Genomic DNA, 21260 nt, shown 5'->3' with positions numbered 1-21260 from the left:
GTGTTGCACGTAGCTCGGCGGATAAAGAAGGACCGTTCCACAAGAGCTAAAATTAGTTTCGATTAATCTTTATAGTTTAAAATAAACAGTGCGTATGAAAAGAAAGCACCTTACCACGCAGTGAAATCATATTATTTTTTTATTGTTTGCTGAACCGCCTGATTCTCTCTACGCACTAACTTCGTTTCATTATCTAATTATTGCAGAAATATTTATCACAAAGTGGTATGTTAACAGTCACATATCCTTGCATTTAGTGAAATTTAGCGCAAGTGAAGTATTTAAAAACATATTGGCAGCGTGTTAAAGCCGTTTACGGGGTACGTGGCTAGTTCTGAAGGGGATTATACGTAGTGATTCGGCATACGTCATATATGACGTCGAGTGTAGTTTTCGCTGACTTCGTCACAGCTGTTGAGTTCAATGAACGTGATATTGCCTCAGCAAAAACTTACGCACTCGCATTCCAATGGGCGTTTGCGACTGCACTTGCTTATGTTTTGTATCGTTTTGCACCGGTGAAGCGCTACAGGTTCTCACTGAGCACGCCTTCATATATCATGAACTTCTCGAGTGTTATCGCCGATTCTAATCAGGTTGCGAGCGCTTCTCGAATAGCGGTGTAGTATGCACGCAGTCTATATACCTATTTCATGTTTGCAAAACAGCAACAGGCGCCGTCGACATCTTGAGGCGCTTGCAGCGACGTTGCGGCGCCTATATAGGCTCGGCCCAGCCCAAAGCTCACTACCGCCCTCTGTGATCACGTGACAACTGCTACGGCACAGCAGCTTTGCAGCTGCTGTGCCAAAGCTGCTGTGCAGTGGCGTGCGCGCTGTCAGTGTGATATATCATTTCTGATATGAAAGTAGCGAGCTTCGAGTATTTCACAACGTATCCTGATGACATTTCGAGTGAGTGAAATGACAATTATGCTGTGTTGCGGGACGAAAATTCAGGAGCCCCCCGGAAAAATGTAGACAAGCGAAGCTTTGCACCTGCGTGTCTTACATATTTATTTGTTTGTTTGTAAAGTACTGCGCAATGCCACCTCCTCTTTCTTGCCTCTATGCCGGGAATGTGACTTTAGTCCACGTGTTTAGCGGTGCAACACTGGCCGCGGTTCCACATCTACAAATTATATTTTTGCATTAATTACCGGGCTCTTTGAACGTACAAGCCACCTCGATGAAATAGACTATCATAACAGAAACTTCTTATCGCCGACAAGCCCACGATCGAGAGAGCATTAATTATTCGAAAACGGCGAGTACAAAATAAGTGCTTGTGTGACCAGTGCACTTTCGAGGGCTGCACGCTTTCCGGCGCCGGGTTTTTCACGTCCGACGTCCAAATCTGCGAGTTTGTTTATAAAAGCGTCGCTTTGAAGAAAGACTCTGCAAAGAGTGCGAACTGTTTTAGAGTGCACAACGCTCCCTATGATCGTAGCAAATAAGTGTAGGGGGCGTTTTCTTTATTAGACACAATATTAATTACATTTAACTGGTAAGTATAGGGGATAACATTTTAAAAGTTAATTTTAATGTAACTGTGGACGAAGAAAAGTGGACGAAAATGTAAAGAGATTTACGTTACTTCCGATAACATCCCCTACACTTTCCTTGGCATGATTACCTGTTAGATCTCATTAACAAAGCTCTTAATATTGTTCCCGACTAGACGTTCGTTTCGGCTGTCTCCGCTGCTGTATACCAAGCTATCGGTGCGTGGCTCCTGTCTGCGGGTGCCCGAAGCAATTTGTCGACGCGGCCCCGCGTCCGCGAAAGAGTGGCGCCGGAGCGGCCGCCGGTGTGCGCGTCCGGTTCGTCTCCGCCGAACCTGACCGAGCTGCTCGCTGGCCCTCGCGCAGCGGGGTGTCGTGGGGAGGAAACGCGTTTAGAGGGGCAGAAAAAGTCTACGTCGGGGCCAAAGTATTGCGCGCGGCCATCCGTCTTGGTGGTTTTCGGATCGCGACCACTGCGCTGCTGTTCCGTCTCCTAAGAGAAGCCTTCGCGGTGGGCGCGGTCACGTCCCTCTATACTGCGCATGCGTATAGCTACACGCGACCGGCACTGGGGGTCGCTGCTCCCACTGTTCAGTCGCTTCGGCGCAGGCGTTATGCGCCAGAGGTCGCTCGAATTTCAGTGTGGCAAGTGTATCCTTTTCGATCGCGTCGAAAGCAGATCATCTATGGGGCAAGCAAACCATCTGGCATGTCATTTTTTTTTAATCGGCAGATCCCGCGTAACAAGGGGATCAATGTAACACGTACACATGGTTCGCCTGCAGGGTAAGGCAAAAGGAGGATCCAAACCTCCTGACCAGGCCCTACCGCACTGGGGCAGCAGTAGCAACGGATTTGAAAACGAGTCAACTTGGGAATTTCTTAATCAACAAGGACATAGTCATTATTATAGTAAGCTTATAATCACCAATTATAGTACTAACGTAGCGACAGTAATGAACATAAAGTAATAATGTAATCACAGTAGCAACATAAGCTCTAATGCAATAAAAACAACAAACATCAACAATAACGTGGTAATGAGCTATAGTAACATAAATTGACAGTGTTGGTTAAAGACGGGAAAGTTCGAGTGGAGGCATTTTGCTTGGGGATAAGCATTCTCTCTTTCTTTCTCTCCTAATAATTGTCGGAGGGTTAAGGGAAGCATACTTGCTCTGTAATGCTTTAATAATTGACCTGTTATGGCAGGTACTTTAGGTCTCGTGGCACATTGTGTGACAGCTTGTATAGTCACTCCCTCCTCCGTTACATACACGCACAAGGAGTTGTACACCCCCTCCCCCTTCAAAAAAAATTATTCAGAGTCAATCCCAAGCCTCCCCTCCCTGCGTTCTGATAGCACTCTCTCCCCCCTAATCGAAAATATCTGAATAAACCCTCGTAAACGCGGACATCACAGACTTCCGCCTTGCTTCCGAAATTTATCTCTGCTTAAAAAATCATAATGATAATTTGGTCGTACGTTCGGGCTACGAGGGATGCTCGAATTGCGTTATTGTCAAGGCGGGATGAACTCTGCCGTTCAATCGTCCCGCTGTTCACTGTTTCTCGTTCGTCGGATCGGCTGATCGCACGCGTCTACAAGTCTCGCTCACCCCTTTCGCGTTGTGGGGCGACGCGCCATCTCTTTCTTTCTTTCTTTCTTTCTTTCTTTCTTTCTTTCTTTCTTTCTTTCTTTCTTTCGTTTTTCTCTCTTCCACCCTGGAGAACTATAGCGTGCCCACGTGTCACACAGTTCTACGCGGGCTCCATTAGTAATCAACCTGCGGGTCGCCGCTTCTCGCGCGGTGATCGATTAAAGCGCCGCGCAGCCGAAGCGGGGCCGCGAGAGAGCAGCCGCGGTGGCGCCGCCGCTCGCCGAGCTGTGTCTATCGCGAGAACAGCGTCCGCTGCACGTAGTTCCGTGCAGTAGCGCGCCAACTGGAGCAGTGCCGTTGTACCGCCGCGTGAGCGCGGTGGTCCGACTTGCAACGAGCAGCACCTTATTCTGGTCGCCCGCGCGCGTTCCAAAGGGATTTATTTCACCGAACTTCTCTGCGGTGACGCGCATTGTTCGAGCGACTTGAAGGAAGAAGTTTCGTGCAGTGTATTGCTGTGTCCTTAGTGCTTGTTTACCGCCAACTTCGCGTATTTTTTTAGTGAGGCTCGTTAGGGTGTCGGAAGAGAGAGAGAGAAAAAAGTGGGGGGATCGGGGTGCGTCTTTCGGGGATCCCGTTATATAACTTCACCGTGGTAAAAATAGGCAGCGAGCGCATGCGTTGCGGCTAAGGACGGTTGTCGCCGTTTGGTAAATAAAATTAACAGCGTTTATAGCAGGATTGTGGGGCTTGCGAAAGTTGTCTCGGATGAGCTCGCTTTTTTTTTATCGCTCGTTGCGCGCTTTATACAGTAATCGGTTGTCTTCTCCCTTTCCTCTCCTTCTTGTTGTACGAGCTCCTGCTTCAGGAAGCAAGGCACTACTCTGCTTTGTGGTCCGATTATTGTGTGTGCGTGTGTTTTTTTCTTGCACAAATGTGTGCCATTAATGTTTCCATCATTCAATTTAACGTCGTCATCCGTTTTTTTTTTTTGTCCGTTTTGGTAACTCCGGCTACCTGTCCTTCCGGTTACACTATTTAGTAGCATGTTTTCACGTTTATAATGCACGTTTTTTTAAAATACAGATGACGCTTTTCCACTATGACTCTTCCGCTTTCTGATCGTAAAGGCGTGTTCTGGAGGCGCTGGGAAGCGCGAGCGGTGGGATGAGGATTGGAGTGTGGTTAAACTTGCTCCCCCCACCCCACCCCTATCCTCCTCCTTCGGAGGGCACGGCGCACTTCGGCGTCCACCTTAGCTACCCTGGCCAGGGGCGTAGCCAGGGGGTGGCACACCGGGCACGTCTCCCCCTCCCCCCCCCCCCCCGATTTTTTTTTTCGCCTTGGCATAGGGAGCGAAAAATGCATATTTTAAGAGGGTGCCCCTCCCTCGAAAAAGAATTTCTGGCTACGCGCCTGACCCTGGCCACGTTTTTCCACGCAGCTTCAGTGTCGTTTCGCGATTCGCCGTTGAGGTGGTGGCGCCATCTGGTGCCACTGCTCCGATACCCAAAGAGCGCGATAGATGAAGCCATCGGCTTGTAGTTTCGTGGGCAAGCGATGAAAGGGAGCGCAAAGCTGCGAGGGCTCGACTCTTACAGCGGGCAGGGTGTTAGCTGTGGAAACGGTTCTCGGGAAATTCATTGACCACGTCATACATAGTTGGAAAGTTTGGTCAGACTTCATGAAAAGGCACTACATGACCCCTTTCAAGAGAGGCAGAGCTGTTCGACGCTGGAATGGGAGAACAGTAACTTTTAGGTTGAAAGCGAATGGTGGTTTGGTCATATAATTTCGAATCGAATTGTTCTAATTCTGTTCGTGTATCACATAATAAGAAAAAAAATGAGCATTTTTGTCATGACGCAACTTATTTGTACAGTATTTTTAAGGACTGGGCTTGTGCAAATGTTACTTCGTTTGGTACGAAGTAAAAGAGTAGTAATAGCATTTCAATTGAAGTAGTGTGCAAGTTATGGGCGGTAAAATAATATAAGCTTTAAAATTCTCTATACTTAATGCAAATAAGCCCCTGTAACACCTTGTTAACCTTTGAAAAAAAGTAATATTGAGGTGCAGGTAGAAATGTTGCACGATTAATTTAGAGCATAGCTTTGCAACAACGCTCTTTTCTTCTTCTTTGTAAAGAGATGTTAAAGTAAAGTAGTAATTTATGACAGAGTGCTAGCTCAATGTATGACAACGCCTAAAACGACATATTATCAACAGCAGCGCCCTACTTACTGAGAAATTAATGTAAATGTGCGAGAACACATGCGCCACGAGTAGGACATTCCCAAAATGACCCCGATGACATCAGAGTTACCGCCTACAATTAATTACTAGTAATCGAACCAGATGCACTAAATAAAAAACCTTCCTTGCATTGAGAGATGCAATGACGCCTGCCATCTCGTAGGCCATGGCAGGAAATTGCTCAATGGTCATTGTTGCTTCTGTGACTCCCGCAACTTTCGCTCTGCTGCTACTAGTGTGGGCGCCTGCGCAGTAAATCCGTGCAACGTTGTGCACGGCAACAGTGACGTGAAAGTTTCAACTTGAGGCGGCTAATTTGAAGTGCGCTAACGTAATGCGGACCACTAAAACGTGGTTTTATTTCATAATTATCACTTCCTTGGCACAAATGTAGCCCTACAAGGTTTCCAAATTGCTATTTCAGCAATAAACACCAACTTACTATTACACCAACTTACGACCTAGCAGCCTCACGTTGCAAAGAAACAACCTTTTCTAGGGGTTGCACATGTGGTAAAGTTTACTATGTCTATACGTTTGTTTCAAATATTTCGGAATATCGGAAAGTTGAAAGTCCGTTTAGAAGTGATTTCGGTTACTATTATATGCATTGGAATATTACAGCAACCCATGCCTATTTCGATGAAGTAGTTACGCGAGGCTCTTATACAAAAATGCGCTGCGTGGTTGTCGGATTTTCAAAAGTTGGATTTGCCGCAGTACAGCCGTGTTAAAAGGTGAGACAAACGCAGTGTATTGCAGTGCAGAACATCATTTGTTCGGTGAAGCATATCAAGAGTCGAAAAAAGCCACTGTCGCAGGGCCTAGCACCTGTTTTCGACCACACACATGCACATGCCATCTCTGTTCTCGGTGCGTGCACCGAAATGTCCCATAATAGTTCTGACATTCTAAGGGTTGTGAGCACGGTTGTTATTGAATGTCAGCATTGCTGTAGAGCAATTTTTGGCGTGGCTGTGAAGATCTTGTTTTCACCCGTTCAGCTAACCGTGTAATTGCAACTTTCATTCTTTTTATGTGCACGGCGATGTTGATTTAAGACCTAGTACCACTTGCCTTTCGCCCCGCGTTTGAAAGGCTGTAATGGGGCCAAGCACACGTTTCTCAGTTACACGTCGGTCTACACTCCGCCTGCAGTCACAGTGCATGAGCACCGGCAAGACGTAATATAAGCTAGTTTCACTCAGAAGGCGTAGTTGTCTCTTTACGTTAGCACTGGTTGTGAAGCACCAGATAACTGCAGACATGAATACTAGTGTTTGCAGTACACATTACTAATTACATTAGAGAAGCACGATGTCACGTGGACATGTGCCTACATGAACAGATCTCACACGTTGCCCATAAACAAAAGCTATCACAATGTTGGCGTCATGAAAGACTGCAAGCCTCTCGCTCCAACTTGTCTCCGAAGCATTCGAAATTACCCGAGCCCCAACACTAGGGGCGCAAGGAGAAAACCGCGAACGTCTCTCCGCCAGTTGTCTCGGCTCGTCCATTCTTCGCAGCCACTGCTGATCACCTCCAATACAGAGCGTGCGTCACCTCAGCTCCTCTGTCAGTGCATTTGTGGGCGTCTTGGTGCTTGCACTGCTACCAGAAAGGGCTCGCGCTCGCATGTAGAGACATGCATGTCCGTTACTTGCATTTTAGTGTTCACTTCACTGCATAGCATATGTACTTTGCGGTGAAGGTTACAAATTTATTTCTTTTTTTTTTTTTTGTGAAACATCATTTTTGCCTAAGCAGCCCTGTACAGTTTGTCTGATAAACAATATAGGGTGGCGTTTATAAGAATATACACTTTTCAGTTGGCCGAGTGACCGCCCCGTAAAGGCGTTGGTTCCGGGTTCGAACCCCGGACCAGGACGAATTTTTTGGCAACTAAGACGCATTTCTTTTCGAGAAATTTGTATGGATTTTCTTATGGCTTCGTGCTACAAACGGCTGGTTGGATTCTTTTCTTTTTTAATGCTTTTAGGGGTGTGTAGGACGCTTTCATTTTATTCTCATTGAACACGTGAGCATCTTCAACGATGGAAATGTGTTGTCCATTCACACCGTTTTTTTCTAAAACGGTGTGATAAAATACTTTAATACACGCTTCATAATGGCTTACAAATGCACTGCGTGTAGAAATTACATACGTGTCTGTAGTTTTACAAAAAACGCGTATTTTCAGAAATACTGGTTTGAGAGCTCAGCCCTCGTACCACTAAGACCCACTGGAGAGCCAGATTCTCGGCGGCAGTCGCAAGTTTGTGAATAGAGGGTACACAGTAATGCCAGTGAAGGAGATGGCACTGCAATGATTTGGAACGTGCACTTACTCATCATGTTGTATTGCCATTAATTAGTTTGCTGATGCCACTCTATTACATGTCATTAGGTCATATTGTACCTAACCCTAACATCTCCCTCCTTTACTATGTCATTGAATGTACCGTCCCCTATTTCCTATGTAGTCCTTGAGGTGTATTTCTGGTCTCGTTTTGCAAGTGCAAATGCTGTCTTGGGAAAGAATTTAACTCTTCATATGTGTTCATTCTGCACTCCTGTCACGACTGATGCAGTGCAGTTAGTGCTTTTTAACTTCTTTGCTAATGGCCACATATGCACATTCATTTCTGCACGCAGGTCCGGAAGCTGTGAGAAGTACCAATGTGTTTTACTACCTGACGTATGAAGGTAGCGTAGACCTTGAGAACATGAAGGACACTGTTATGAAGGAGGTTAGTGCGTGCTGTGTCAGTTTATGACATCTCACTGATAGACAATAATGCTCATTGGTTCTCAATTCATTGATGCACAACTTTCGTAGTTTGTGCGGGTGGACAGTGTAAACCAGTGCACATATTTAGTCCTCACTTCATCGCTTTGCGTGCTTGATTCCCTTCCTTCTTCTTCTTTCTTTTTTTTTCTCTTTTTTCATGGCTGCCGCAGGAGCGTGTTTACTGTTCCACTTTAGAGGACTTAATTTTGCCTATTTGCTTTTGCCTAGTAAAATTATTGATCGGTAGTACTTCAGGAGTTGGTAGCACTTTAGCTTTGTTCACAATAAAAACTGATTCGATACCTTGAACCATGTATTCATGCATCTTTCTGCACAGCCAGATTTATAGTTTGCATCTGTTGGGACCTTCACTTACTGCAACTCTCATCAAGTACCGAAGACAGTGTAATTAATGAGAGCTATAGTTTGGTAATTTTTATTGTATGAGTGTTACAACAGATTTAGCCATATTCTCAAAGCTTGCATAGCAAAGTATGCCCACTGAATTGTTCAAAAGTGGTAAAAAAATTAAAGTTTAATCTACCAGGCCGCTGTATTTTTGTATTCATTAGACAGAATATTTAACTTATTTGTGCTTGTTCTCGTAAAGTCCTATCCATATGTTGACTTGGAGTTACCTGGTTACACTAGGTGTATGTATGTAGAGGTACGTTTGAAGATTTAGTACTGAAAAACTATTCAGAAAGAACAGACAAGCAATGGTAACTCATAAGTAAGGCCAACGAAAGTGCTTGTGGGCAGGGGTAACTAAAATTTTGAACTATTGGCAGATTTTTTTACTTCGATATACAGGATTGAGGAACACTAGTCTTGTGATAGCGAAAAAATGGCTATTAATTCACGGTTCTTCTTATGTATTGCTTTTTAACAGTTTGACTTTTAGTCTTTAACATACATGCCAAGATTTCAGCCTTTCTGTAGTGATGCATGTCAGTCAGTCTTCATAAGCATCTGTTCTCATAAAAGGTTTAAACATTTGAAACATAGAGTAGTGCGTGAGCCAGAAACTCTGCACATATGCTATGTTATGGCCCAAGCTACACGTAAACATGACCTCTGTCGTAAAAAAAATGGCACAGACTAGATATTCAAGGAGTACTGGTAGCTAGATAGCTGCAGTATCTGCAGTGTCCGCAAAAACGTTTTATGACTTACGTTGAGGACTCTGCCTCAGCATTTGAGGGTGATGGTTTTGCCCGCTAATCAAAGCACCATTAATATATTGCTCCTGCTGTTGTACAAAGATGAAAAACAGCCTAAAAGCTTGAATTTTATGTTGTGTTTACAGAAATTATCCACTTATTTGTTTAACAATCCTTACATGTGCAACCCTCTTATGCTGCATTTTGTCCGTTGGCAAAAAAGGCTGATTGTTTTCTTACAAGCTTTCCAGTTTCTTTTTTGTTTTGTTTTTCTCGGGTCGTGCAAAGGAACATCAGCATTTAATCGAAACACTTGCAACCATATTCCTGAAGTACTTTACTTGTCCAAGTAGTTCCTCGCGAAACTTTTTATCTAGACGAAACTTATTATTGCTTGAACTCCTTTGCTTTATCTCTCTTCCCGAAAGGCTATTGAAAACCAGATCAAGAACTTCGGCCAGACTCCGTCGCAGCTTCTAATGGAACCCCATCCTCCTCGCAGCTCAGCGATGCACATTGTGAGTAGTGCTTGAGAAGAAAAGGCCTTCCCTAAAAGGCGGAACTGGACAATAGTAGTGTTGCATTCTACAACATTACACTTGATGGTCATTTTGCGCAGAGCCCAATGATGTTCTCACCAGTGACGGAGGAACTGTGCATGATCATGAAGTTCCTGTCCAACTCGCCCATCTGCCACATCTCGGCCAACACGTATCCACAGTTGCCACTACCCTCAGTTGTTACTGTTACCTGCAACCAGAACTTCGCTGTGAACCGGTGGAATTGCAATTACTCTGGTAAGTGTTCATATACCTGCTGAATTCTGTGTCTTAAGGTCAATGTCGAAGCCTGCCAATGCACACTCGCTTCTGCCGTGGGTCAGTTTAACACCATCGCCCCTTGGTCGGAAACATGTCGTCTTAGCTACCTTTGCACATGGGCTTGTCAAACGAGGCTGAATAGCCGAGACATGAAATTGGAGGTGGAAAAAAGGAATTGCTGCAATTGTCATGAGTTTTCAAGAGTGGCTGTTCATTAATCTGAAGGGGTTCTGGAAGAACTGTTGTAAGTTAGTGTAACTGTGACTACGTTGTTATGGTAGGGTGTGGTAATGAAATATCAGCAGGTATAATTGGCAAATGAGGTTCCCAAGAGGCTAGTTTTTCTTGTAAAATCTGTCCTAGTCTTGCTCCATTTGTGGGCTGCAGATGACACCTCAGATGTTTGCATATCCGCACATAAGTGATACCACATTATCAAACCGATGAGTTGTGAGCCTGCACTTTTGATAAACCTAACATTCGTGTTTCATGTATAGAACAAAAAATGATAACTAAATGCCATGCTCTGGAGATCAAGCGGGTTGTTTTTTGAAATTTTGGCCTTTGAGTAAGTATACAAAATTGTAAAACTTTAGTTAGCCTTTACCTTTATTTCATGTTCAGTAGACTCTCAGTAAATGGAATTGCTGTTTAACGGAACTGCTGCTTAAATAGAACAAGTGCTTCTAGCAAGATTGGTTTCATTCTTGCATTTTGCACCCCTGTTCACCTCTCAGTAAACTCCTGTTAAACGGCGCATGTTTCACCGGTCTCTTCAGGTTCTGTCAGTCGTTCTCAGTCAAGCCAAGACCCGTGTCCCCCCTTAATGAGAGTCCACTGTATATCAGTTTTTGGGATGTCCCAAGAGCAAAAGTTTGCTTGCAAGTTGTACTGTAGAAAGAAATCTTTCACAGAATAGTAGTGTTCTGGAAGGTCACAGTGATATGTTACAATGGCCGGTGTATTTTGTAACAATAGAAACACTTATGTAATTGTGCATCTTCTTTACTCTCCTGCAGCCCCTATGCATTCACCAACTTACTCCGACTCAAACCAGCCGCAGGCCAACCAACTGCCCCTTGCCATGGACCCTTTGCTTAGTAAGTGAAGCCCACTTTGCAATATGCACCGTAACTGAGTCGTTCTTGTGTTTGGTGTAAAGCTGCAAATTTGCAGCTAATAAACGGTGAGAGCAAAATCAGTGCCACTTATCATTGGAAACCAGCGCTACAGATGATGCCAGAACATAAATGAGATATTGTAAGCCTGCCTTGCCCAGTGCCTGAGATTCTCATTGTTACTGTCTCTGTCCGTGCAGCTCCAGTGCCTCAACCTTTCAGTTTTTCTATTTGATGATGATCATCTACTATAGACGTCACTATACAAACCTGAGGCGTACACCAAAGAACTGTTTTTCTTGAGAGGAAAATTAGGGTTTCTTATTATACAGACATTCTCATAAATAGAATAATTTGCAGGCAGTTGTTTTTTTTCCAGATTTGCTGTGGTTTACAGCTAACCACATAATGTTTTTAACACACAGAAGTAAAAAAAGATAGTCTTGATTGCCTCATGTTGTCACCACAAAGTATTGCTATTAAGGTGAGAATTGCAGTGAATGTGTGGGAACCTCAGAAGAATTGCCCCTATGATGATGCACTTAGAATTGGGTGTGCTGCTTTTGCAGACTTGGGTAGCAATCGCAATCTCTTGGGCACCTTTCACAACTGAGTGTTTTCTGTCTGTTGTAGTGATGAACGTGGCACCGCACAAGCGGCACCTGGGCGACACATTCAGCCAGCACGTGCGAATGCGCAGTGGCTGTTTCGTCACCACGGTAGATAGCCGCTTTCTTGTTGCCTGTGGCTTCTGGGACAAGAGCTTTCGTGTATTCGCCACTGAGTCAGGTCAGTGCTTTTTTTTCTAATATATCCTGGCAAGTTGTCATTCTGTGTTGTACTGAGTAAAAATTATTAGATCATTATGCTAATGGGCGTGCATGGGAGCACCCACGAAGAAACAACAGATGAAAAGCTTGCTGTAGCATCTCTTATTTCCCATTCTTCCCACTGTGTGGTGGCTTATTCATATGCTCATACTAATTCCACAATGGGTATTTGCTGCCAGCTGCATCAAATAGAAGCAACAGAAATATGCCTGATCGAAAAAGGAGGGAATAGTAAACTTGTGTTCTCTGCTCAGGCACTCCTACCTGAATTACTAGTAGGGTGTATACCAATGCATGATCTTGCTATAGAAGTGTTCAGTTATTCTGTGCTGCCAACATTTACATGTATTGTTAGTAATCTTAACTGGCACGGTGCCTGCTTGTCCAGTCTAACTTGAACCCATCTTATTTTATGAGACTGTACATACTGGGTCAAGGGGCAGCAAGGTCAGCCTTTTGTCAACCCTACTATCAGCAAAAATTAGTGATAGTGCTAGCATAATTTACGTGTAAGGCACTTTGCGACAAAACATGTAATGTCGCACGATAAGCAACACACAAAGGACATCACAGTAAGTCACTGCTTGCAATAGCCAACAGTGGATTTATTTGTTGGTTTGCAGCCAAGATTATCCAGATAGTGTACGGCCACTTTGGGGTGGTGACGTGCTTAGCAAGGTCCGAGTGCAACATCACTTCCGACTGCTACATCGCATCCGGCTCTGAGGACTGCACTGTGCTGCTCTGGCACTGGAACGCCCGAACACAGACCATTGCAGGAGACAACGCGAACCCCGGTGAGCACTCCCATTGCGAATATTTCTAGCTGAAAAGCAACATTATATTAAGGAGTAATAGTAGTGTTCTGTCAAAATATCGTGACCGGCTATGGCTGTTGACTGCCTATCTATCGCCTTGTAGCTACGTTAAAGCTGAGCAAAGTTCGAAATGCCTCTGTACTTAGTTTCACGCTCTTGTTAAGCAAACTCAAATCGCCGAGTTCAATCTGTATGCCTTTTCTGCACTGTCTCGATGCCACATTCTTGATGCCACATGGAACTCTTCCTTGATTTTAGAAAGGCGGTGACACACCACCCTGCCAGCTGAAGTGGTCACTGCGTATGAGCAGTAATGGGCAGCAGTTATTGAAAACTGCAGTGTCACTTTCAGTCATGAGTTAGCACTGTGCTTAATTGGTCGATTGTACGGTGTACTTTGGGCCAAGGTTCATTTTAGAATACAGAGGTCAATGGCTCTGATGGTTTGCAGTGCGGGTTGCCAATGTCAAATTATTAGTTCATTTGACACTTCGAATAGGGTCTCTTTTGTGAGCACCACAAAGTCCCGAGCAGGTGCCTTTGCCAGAGGTAGTACCCGCTTCCCTATTTTGAGACATACGAAGCATGTTCCAATGACCCATCCGCCTGCCCACTCACTTTTTTTTTTAATCGACCTGTTCTCAGTTACAGAATCCTACAGAAGTTCCTAGGAACCCGTGTTTCAAGATTTTTTAGATATGTGCACTATTTTTCAGCACTTCTATACAGAGCTCAGGGTTGCATTTTGAGTTGTCAGATTGTCAAGAAGTTTGAAGAATGTCATTCCCCCCTTGTCATATAACACTTGCAGTATCACACGAGGATGTCCTTCACATCACTAAAAACAGTGAATGTATGCGTACTCAATAAAGCATTTCATTGGAAGCACAAGTGTGCATTCTTCCTAGAGGCGCTTTTGTCGCCATTTTGATTTTCATTCAGTGGACAAGCAAGGGCGTTCCTACCACATCTTGTTCAATTATCTTTCACCGTAAGGGGGGGTGCTTGCTCAGGATTTTACGGTGCGTGGAAATCATGTGTCATTCGTTTTTGCATTAGACTCTTTATGCTCGCACTTTCGAACTTTATGCGTTATGTAACTGAAGCATTTAGTCCTGTATTCACCAAGAGAAAGAAAGAGCAAGTTGTTTGCCAGACATTTCTAACAGGTTTGTACGAGGGTGTTGAAACTATTTTGTTTAATAGCCAGAGTCATAAAGGAAAACAGTAATAATGGAGCGCATTTGTTGTTTTTAAATATTATGAAAGGTTCAAGTGAGTATTGCCTGAATTTATTTTTTTCGTGGCACTACTGCAGTTTTAAAAGCTAACTGTGAATTTTCTGTCGCGCTGATGTCGCTCTCCCGTCATTCCAGACATCCCAACGCCACGAGCAACCCTCACTGGCCATGAGAATGAGGTTACCTGCATTGTTGTTTCTGCTGAGCTTGGCCTGGTCGTCAGCGGATCGAAAGGTATGTGGGCTCTTTTCTTTTTTTCTGTGGAAGTCACATAGCTACATATGTTGTTAGAAAAGCATTAGTGTAGCTGCCACTGAATAGCGCGCATTTCTGTTTACTCAGTTCGCATCGCCCCTCATCTGGGCAGCAGGGGCAGAGCGAAAAAGCGCTTCCTTGCATTTTGTTGCACCAGGCCAGAGTTGTTCAACCCTGCCAGTTATGAAACTTTGCTCCAAATAAAGGCAGGATAAAGAGGAGGCAGTTGGGAGGGCACAATTTTGCTGTGCCATTTCCTGCCTTCTTTTCATGTAGATGATACACTCCTCTTATCCTTGTTATTAAATTCCCATAAAGAAAGAGAGATTACATTTATCAAATGCTCGTAAGGAGAGCAACTTCCGCTGTCTTCCATTGTGTTTAGTGCCTTCAAGTTTAAATATGCTGCTGCTTTAACCCACAGCTGGCCCCGTGCTAGTGCACACAACCAGTGGCGACTTGCTACGGTCCCTCGAGGCACCTGACCGCTTCGGCACCCCAGAGCTTTGTGCCCTGTCCCGTGAAGGCATGGTGGTTGTCTGCTATGGCCTGGGCAACCTCTGCAACTTCACCATCAATGGCCGCCGGTTGCGCTCCGAGTCCCATCACGACAACATTCAGGTGCCGTGGCCATTGCCCAACTCTGAAAAGAAGTCTAACATATAACTTTGATTTTTCATCTAAATATGCTTTCTGTGATTAGAAATGTCATTCTGGTGTGGTATTCTCAAGAGGTCATGGAAATTTTCTTTATATATGTGTGTGTTCACTTTCACATGATTTTTGTGCAATTCAGCAACAGACCTGTTACAGTACATGGTCAGCAAGACTTTTAGCCCTGGCACGACAATGTATCCTTGCCTGCACGTCTGGAGATGCTTAGCAGATTTCATGCTAGATGGTTGTTCTGTTCATAATGTCCTCTCTCCAAAGACCGCTCGTTGATCGGAGCCTCGTCCGCAATCTTCTCCAGCCGTCTCCCGTAATTCCTCACTATTTCTTTAATTTCCTCCTTATCCTTCCCCTTCTGCACTTCTGCTGCGTCCTCCACTGGTAGAGACAGTTTCGGAATGCACTTTTTCATATCTGCTTTCGAAATCGCCCTACCTTCACACATCTGCCACCAAATCGCAAGACATCATCCTATGAAAGTAATCGCTCGAAAATACCAGCCCCGATTCCATTTGTTAGGAAAAGATACAAGATACCGTATTTACTTGATTCTACCGTGCCCTCGATTGTAACGCGCACCCAATTTCCACCGCGAAAAAAAAAAAAACGTAAGACATCAATTGCAACGCGCACCCATTTTTCTCGCTGGCCTGCACGATCACACCACTCGAAAAAACGACTCTTTTCGGGAGCGTCTTCCATTTAAATATGACGTACGGGCGAAGCTTGTGCCCATCTGATGTGTAACAGAGCATTGCCGTCACTGAAGTTTTACCGTCGACCGATGTCAGCACGCGAACTTGCTTCACCCCCTTCTTCTCGACAGTTGTGGTGCCAGACATGTCGAAGTAAAGAGGCGTCTGATCGGCATTTCTGATTTGCCCAAGCAGGTAGCCGTTGTTGCGCCGCAAGTTTAGGACGAACCTCTGAAAACTGTGAAGCTTTTCATCGTACTCCTCCGCAAAACTTTTCGCATATGTATGTTTCCCTTCGGAAGAAAAAGCCTTTCCTCTTCATAAAGTAAGTTAGCCAGCACCTGCTAGCTTTAAACTGGCTCCGCATTAGGCCTTTTTCTAAGACTAATTGCATAGCCCGCACTTGGAGCAATTCTGTCGTCACGGGCCGCTGTGCCGCTCGCTGCTCAAGCACATACTCGCCGAGCAGCTCTTTAATTTGCGGAAACCGACCCTGCTGTGGTCCACAGAAGCCTTTGCGTTAACGTGCACCCAAATCTGAGAACGCGGGCCTACAACATTTCCGCCTCCATCGGAAATGCAGCGGCCGCAGCCGGGATACGAACCTGCGACCTGCGGGTCAGCCGCCGAGTACCTTAGCCACTAGACCACCGCAGCAGGGCGAAATGGTCTTACATAACAAGCATATATTACTTAATGAGCTTTTAAAAGCAATGCATTTTAAGCACACAGTCAGTTCAAACTGGTTGGGTACATCTTCATCAACAGTTTACTGAGTATTTTCCTAGTATGAAAATGTAAATAATAAAATGGTATCGATTTCAAGTTCTTTAACACCCATTGATTGGTGTCCATGTCACCTTTTCCACACCCCACCCTCCCCCTATTTTTATACAAGCCGCATGTCAGCTTTGCAAGTTTGACTCTAAAAAATTGTTTTAATAAATAAAAGATGTTGTCTTAGTATCCGGTGCCCTTGCTTTTTCACATTTACCGAATACTAACTGCATGATCGCCAAAATGTTTGACAGGCCACATTTGTTGTGTAGAATACAGATTATATGTATTAAAGGCAACACTCTAATATAGAATTTTGTGAGTGTTTATATGTAAGATGTTTATTTCTATCTTCCTCAACTGGTGCCTCAATAATTATATTATTTCAGTCTTTCAGTTGTTGATTTAATAAATTATGTTTTGGTTAATTAAGGGTGTTCATGCATTACATGTCTCCCATTATGTTTATATAGATAACTGAAAGACTACAGTAAGCCCTGTAAGAACGTTTTCCTTGGAGACGTTCGATAAGACATCTGGATAACAAATAAGAAGATTACTATACTCTGCTTCATCACTGTGGTTCAGCACTAGCAAAACTACGGGGTGTAAGAAAACCACGCGCTTGTGGAGCAAAACATAGTCCCAGATATAGTCTCTGCCTAAAGTCTGACAGGGCAGACTAAAATTTACATTTGCTGGGTGTGTTACACCACATCTATATGGCATATGTGTATTATTTGCATTTATTTCATATACATTAAGCCATTTGTGTCGGTTACCGCCAGTTACTGTTTTTGGATAAATATGGCAGCACCCACATGTGAGACCGCCCGCGTTGATCCAAACTTGCTCTTTCTACATGCCCACTGCGCTGACAGCTACAAAGAAATGGTGAAATCGGCCATCGATTAGCTTCTTCTCACTTTGAAGATAAAGCATCAGGTACGTTTTGTCATTATTAGCGAGATATGCTGCTTCCTTAGCCGTACCTGCTAAACCTAATGCGCCGAGGCAGTGCTTGGGCTGCGTTGCTAAACCAAGAAGCAGGGGCGGATCCAGCCACTCATATTAGGGGGGGAGGGGGTCACCTGAAGTAACAACGGAGATGGGGCGTATCATGACTTTGTTTTTACTAGCATACGAACCCCTTCATAGCATCAATACTGTCAATGTGTGCTCAGAGTGGTTTCACTCAATTGTCATAATTAGTGAAAGGAGGTGGACTACAAGCACAAAAGTGAGGGAGGGGGGTGCTGAAACTGAATAGGGGGGGGGGGCACTTGCCCTTACCACCCCCCTCTAGATCCGCCACTGCTAAGAACGCTGCATCTCTTATGGACATGCAGCCTGGTACGGCATTTTGTGCACGTCGGATCCTTCTTTGTTAAAAACAAAATTGAGAATAAAGAAGCGTTGCAGTGGGAGATGCGACGGAGAAGCAGTCATACGAGAGCCACAAACAGCGTCAGAGAGAAGGAGCCACAAAGTGAAGTTATCCGCCCGCATGAGCATCTACCACTCGCCAGCAGAGCAACAAATCTACGCTTCAAGTTTTTGTGTGGTTGCTTGTTTCAGTTTTACTGTATTTTTAAGTTAATAAACCAGCCATATTATCTGCAATGAGTGTGTATAGACAATTTGGTGAGCAGACGCCACGAAGACGGTGACCAGGTGACATGGCGTGAATGAATACGTGTGGAGGCGCTAATCTCCCATCCTATTGGCTGAAAAACCCTGTAGCCTCCACAGTGCTGAAAGGAACTTCAGAAACAGAGTATAGTGATGCTACTTATGCAGCAGGAAAAGGGAAAGTTTACTGAAGTCAGCAACAGCAGGGCTAAAACATTTGTTCTTTGCCGTATACTGCCATTACCTAACGCCTTTTAGAATAGGCAAATTGCTTGAAATTGAGTCAGTTGCTGTGATTTCTTCGATTTGACTTTATCGTAGCACATGGCTTAAACAGCAGTGAAAACGGGGACAGAGAAAAAGCCAACGAAATTTATATGTTGTACATTTTCGCTCAAATGGTAGTATGACTTGACGTCATAAGACCAAAATGCATTTTTTCTTAGCCCTTGATCTGCACGACAAGGCTGTTTCTCCATAGAGTTGGTTCAACTGCTGTCTTTGTCCAACTGCTTGCAGTGTCTGACATTGAGTCGCGATGGCGAGTACATGGTGACTGGCTCGGAGAGCGGCGTGGTCGAAGTGTGGCGGTCATTCAACCTGGCGCTGCTGTACGCCTTTCCCGCCTGTGAAGGTGGCGTTCGCTCCCTAGCCCTGTCTCACGATCAGAAGTAAGTAGTTTTTACAGACATTGCTAATATCGAGAATTTAGTCTTGCCCCTAGACCACTCCTTCTTTGTAAAGTAGTGCTACAAATGGCACTGAAACAGAAATGACGAAATGTAAACATTGTTTGCCCAGTGTCAAAGACTCTTATTCCTTATGTCTTCGTGCATACAGCTGCAGTTTGTCAACAATTCAGTTTCTCAGTTTCACAATGATTGCCTGCCCTCCAGTTTGGTTTACAAACCTTAGTGTTGCACCAAAGGGCTGCCTTTCATTGCGCTCCTGGTTCAAAAGCATTTTAGATTGACTAAAGCAGCAAGTGAAAGGAACAATTAAAACCATTTTTTGTAAATGCGTGCAAATACGAGCAACTTGTACATCAAATACAGGGTTGCTTTGTAGAGTGGGTTCTCACTCCCTGAAAAGCTATTTCGAGAGGAAGTGCTTCTCTATAGGTGCAAGTTCGTGCACTACACTTTAAGACTTTTCAAACATTGTTTCTGTATCTGTGCTTAGTTTTCATGTGCTCAATGTTATAGCTGGCATATTCCTTCTATTCTAGGCTTGTGCGAATAGTGAATTTTTGGTTCGAAGCGAATAGTGATCTTGATCGAATAATTTCGAATCGAATTCAAGTGGTAGGTTTGACATATAAAAAAATGGAATATTTATCATGACCCAACTAACCTGCACAATACTTCTTTTGAATTGAAATAGGGGCTCTATGCAAATAGCATTTATTTTTTTGTTCAAAGAAAGTTGAAACAACCTTGAGTAGTAGTTTCAGTAGGATGCGAGTGACAACCTCTAAGATACTTAACGTCTTAAAATTTATTATACTTGGAGCATATAAGCCGTCATAACAAGCTCAATAAAATGAAGAATTGGCTTGAGGGTAACATGTTTCTTTAAAAGGGCCTTGTAACACTTTTTCAAGTAGCCATGGAGCCAGTAAACGTGTTTGTTGCCTCACAAATTCACTGCCGCAAAGTTTCTAGAATCAGTCCAGTATGAGCAGAGTTCCAAAAATTTGTCCCACGCTGCAATTGCATTCTCTCCTCTCGTCTTGACCAAATAGCTGAAAGCTAAGCAGGGAGGAATGGCATGGCAAAACAAAATACTCCACACGCACCTCGTGACCTTGGGCACCTCTTTTTTTTTTTTTTCTGCGAATACGCAGCTAATCGGTGCAATCGCACACGTACTCGGAGACAAGCGGCGGCTTCTCGCGGCGGTCCCAGTAACGATGAGCGCGCCATGCTCAAATCAGCCAGTGGCTGTAACCAGAGCCGTATATTCCTTCTTGGCTGTCACTACAAGCTCGAAATGACACTACAAGATTAAATTGTAGTGTCATTTGCCAAGAGAAGAAAGCAATTTTTAGCTTTGAAAAATTATTGTGAATTACAGGCCGCGTTCTGCGCTGTAATAGTTGCCTCGCGTGTTCTCGGTAGCCTCGACTATCGAGCGGCAGCGTTTTCTGACCATGTTCACTGAGCGTTGCAGGGCCGCTTTAAATTTGAAAGGGAGCTTCGCGGCAAAGCGAAGCACCTTTGACAGGTGCTTTCACGGCTAAGCTCTGCTACACTGTAGTGAAACCACCTTTACATGCAAGGATATGCGGAGTAGTATACACCTATTCGTTCATTGCGAATAGTTCGGAAATATTCGATAATTTAAATTCGAATTGAAGCGAATTCGAATACTCAACTACTCGTTCAAATATTTGAGGCATTCAAGTATTCGCACAAGCCTGCTATATTTTCTTCAGCATGTGCTGCTCTCTCTTAATTGTCCCTCTGTCTCCTCGATGCCGACTTCACCACTACATGTCATCATTCAGCAAGCGATGTTATTGAACTCTCGATAAACTTTGTCATTGTCCTCGCAGGTTCCTGCTGGCAGGGCTGACCAATGGTTCCATCTCTGTGTTCTACATTGACTTCAACAGATGGCACCACGAATTTCAGCAGCGCTACTAGACAGCCGTTTCTAGCATGAACATTCTCTGCGTCAGACAGGGAGGATCTGTTGTCATTCCAGATTATAATGACATTTGCTCAAACAGACAACTATCGCCGAAATGACCCTCCCCTGACCCCGCCCACCGCCCCGCCCCCTTCATAGCACCCCAGTTCCTGGCAGACGTCCATTCCACTGGCTTCCCTGGCTCCTGCAAAGTGACGAGAGCGCTTGAAATAAGCCATTTATGAGGAGAATACGTAAGAGAAAACATGCTGCCGACATGGCAACAGGTTGTCTCCGAAGCAGAAATGCAGCAGCTCTCTTCTCATGCGCATCGTGTGACATGGTTCGGTTATTACTTAGGTGGGCACATTAGCAGGGGCAGATGCTGATGTGGCAAAATGACTATCTCTGTTGCTATAAGATGATACACTGTTTGAGCGTCTTTCTCA

The 21260-nt window shown here is 44.4% G+C and overlaps 1 protein-coding gene across 2 annotated transcripts in view; it reads left to right on the top strand.

Annotated features, from left to right (window-relative positions):
- Positions 1-20915, top strand: part of rg (A kinase anchor protein rugose) — a 344807-nt gene extending 323892 nt beyond the window's left edge. For both annotated transcript variants that reach the window (XM_075878095.1, XM_075878093.1), the window contains 10 exons: positions 8020-8114; positions 9747-9836; positions 9938-10115; positions 11159-11239; positions 11891-12046; positions 12711-12884; positions 14282-14380; positions 14826-15022; positions 18697-18848; positions 20735-20915. In XM_075878095.1, the coding sequence (XP_075734210.1) occupies positions 8020-8114; positions 9747-9836; positions 9938-10115; positions 11159-11239; positions 11891-12046; positions 12711-12884; positions 14282-14380; positions 14826-15022; positions 18697-18848; positions 20735-20825 (1313 nt within the window). In that variant the 3' untranslated portion in view covers positions 20826-20915. The remainder of the gene's footprint in view (positions 1-8019; positions 8115-9746; positions 9837-9937; positions 10116-11158; positions 11240-11890; positions 12047-12710; positions 12885-14281; positions 14381-14825; positions 15023-18696; positions 18849-20734) is intronic.
- Positions 20916-21260: the final 345 nt, after the last annotated feature.

The sequence above is a fragment of the Rhipicephalus microplus genome, chromosome 2 (genome assembly GCF_043290135.1).
Source record: "Rhipicephalus microplus isolate Deutch F79 chromosome 2, USDA_Rmic, whole genome shotgun sequence".
NCBI classification, from domain to species: domain Eukaryota; kingdom Metazoa; phylum Arthropoda; class Arachnida; order Ixodida; family Ixodidae; genus Rhipicephalus; species Rhipicephalus microplus.
The sequence above is the reverse complement of the archived record's forward strand: the minus strand, read 5'-3'. Positions and strand labels throughout refer to the sequence as shown.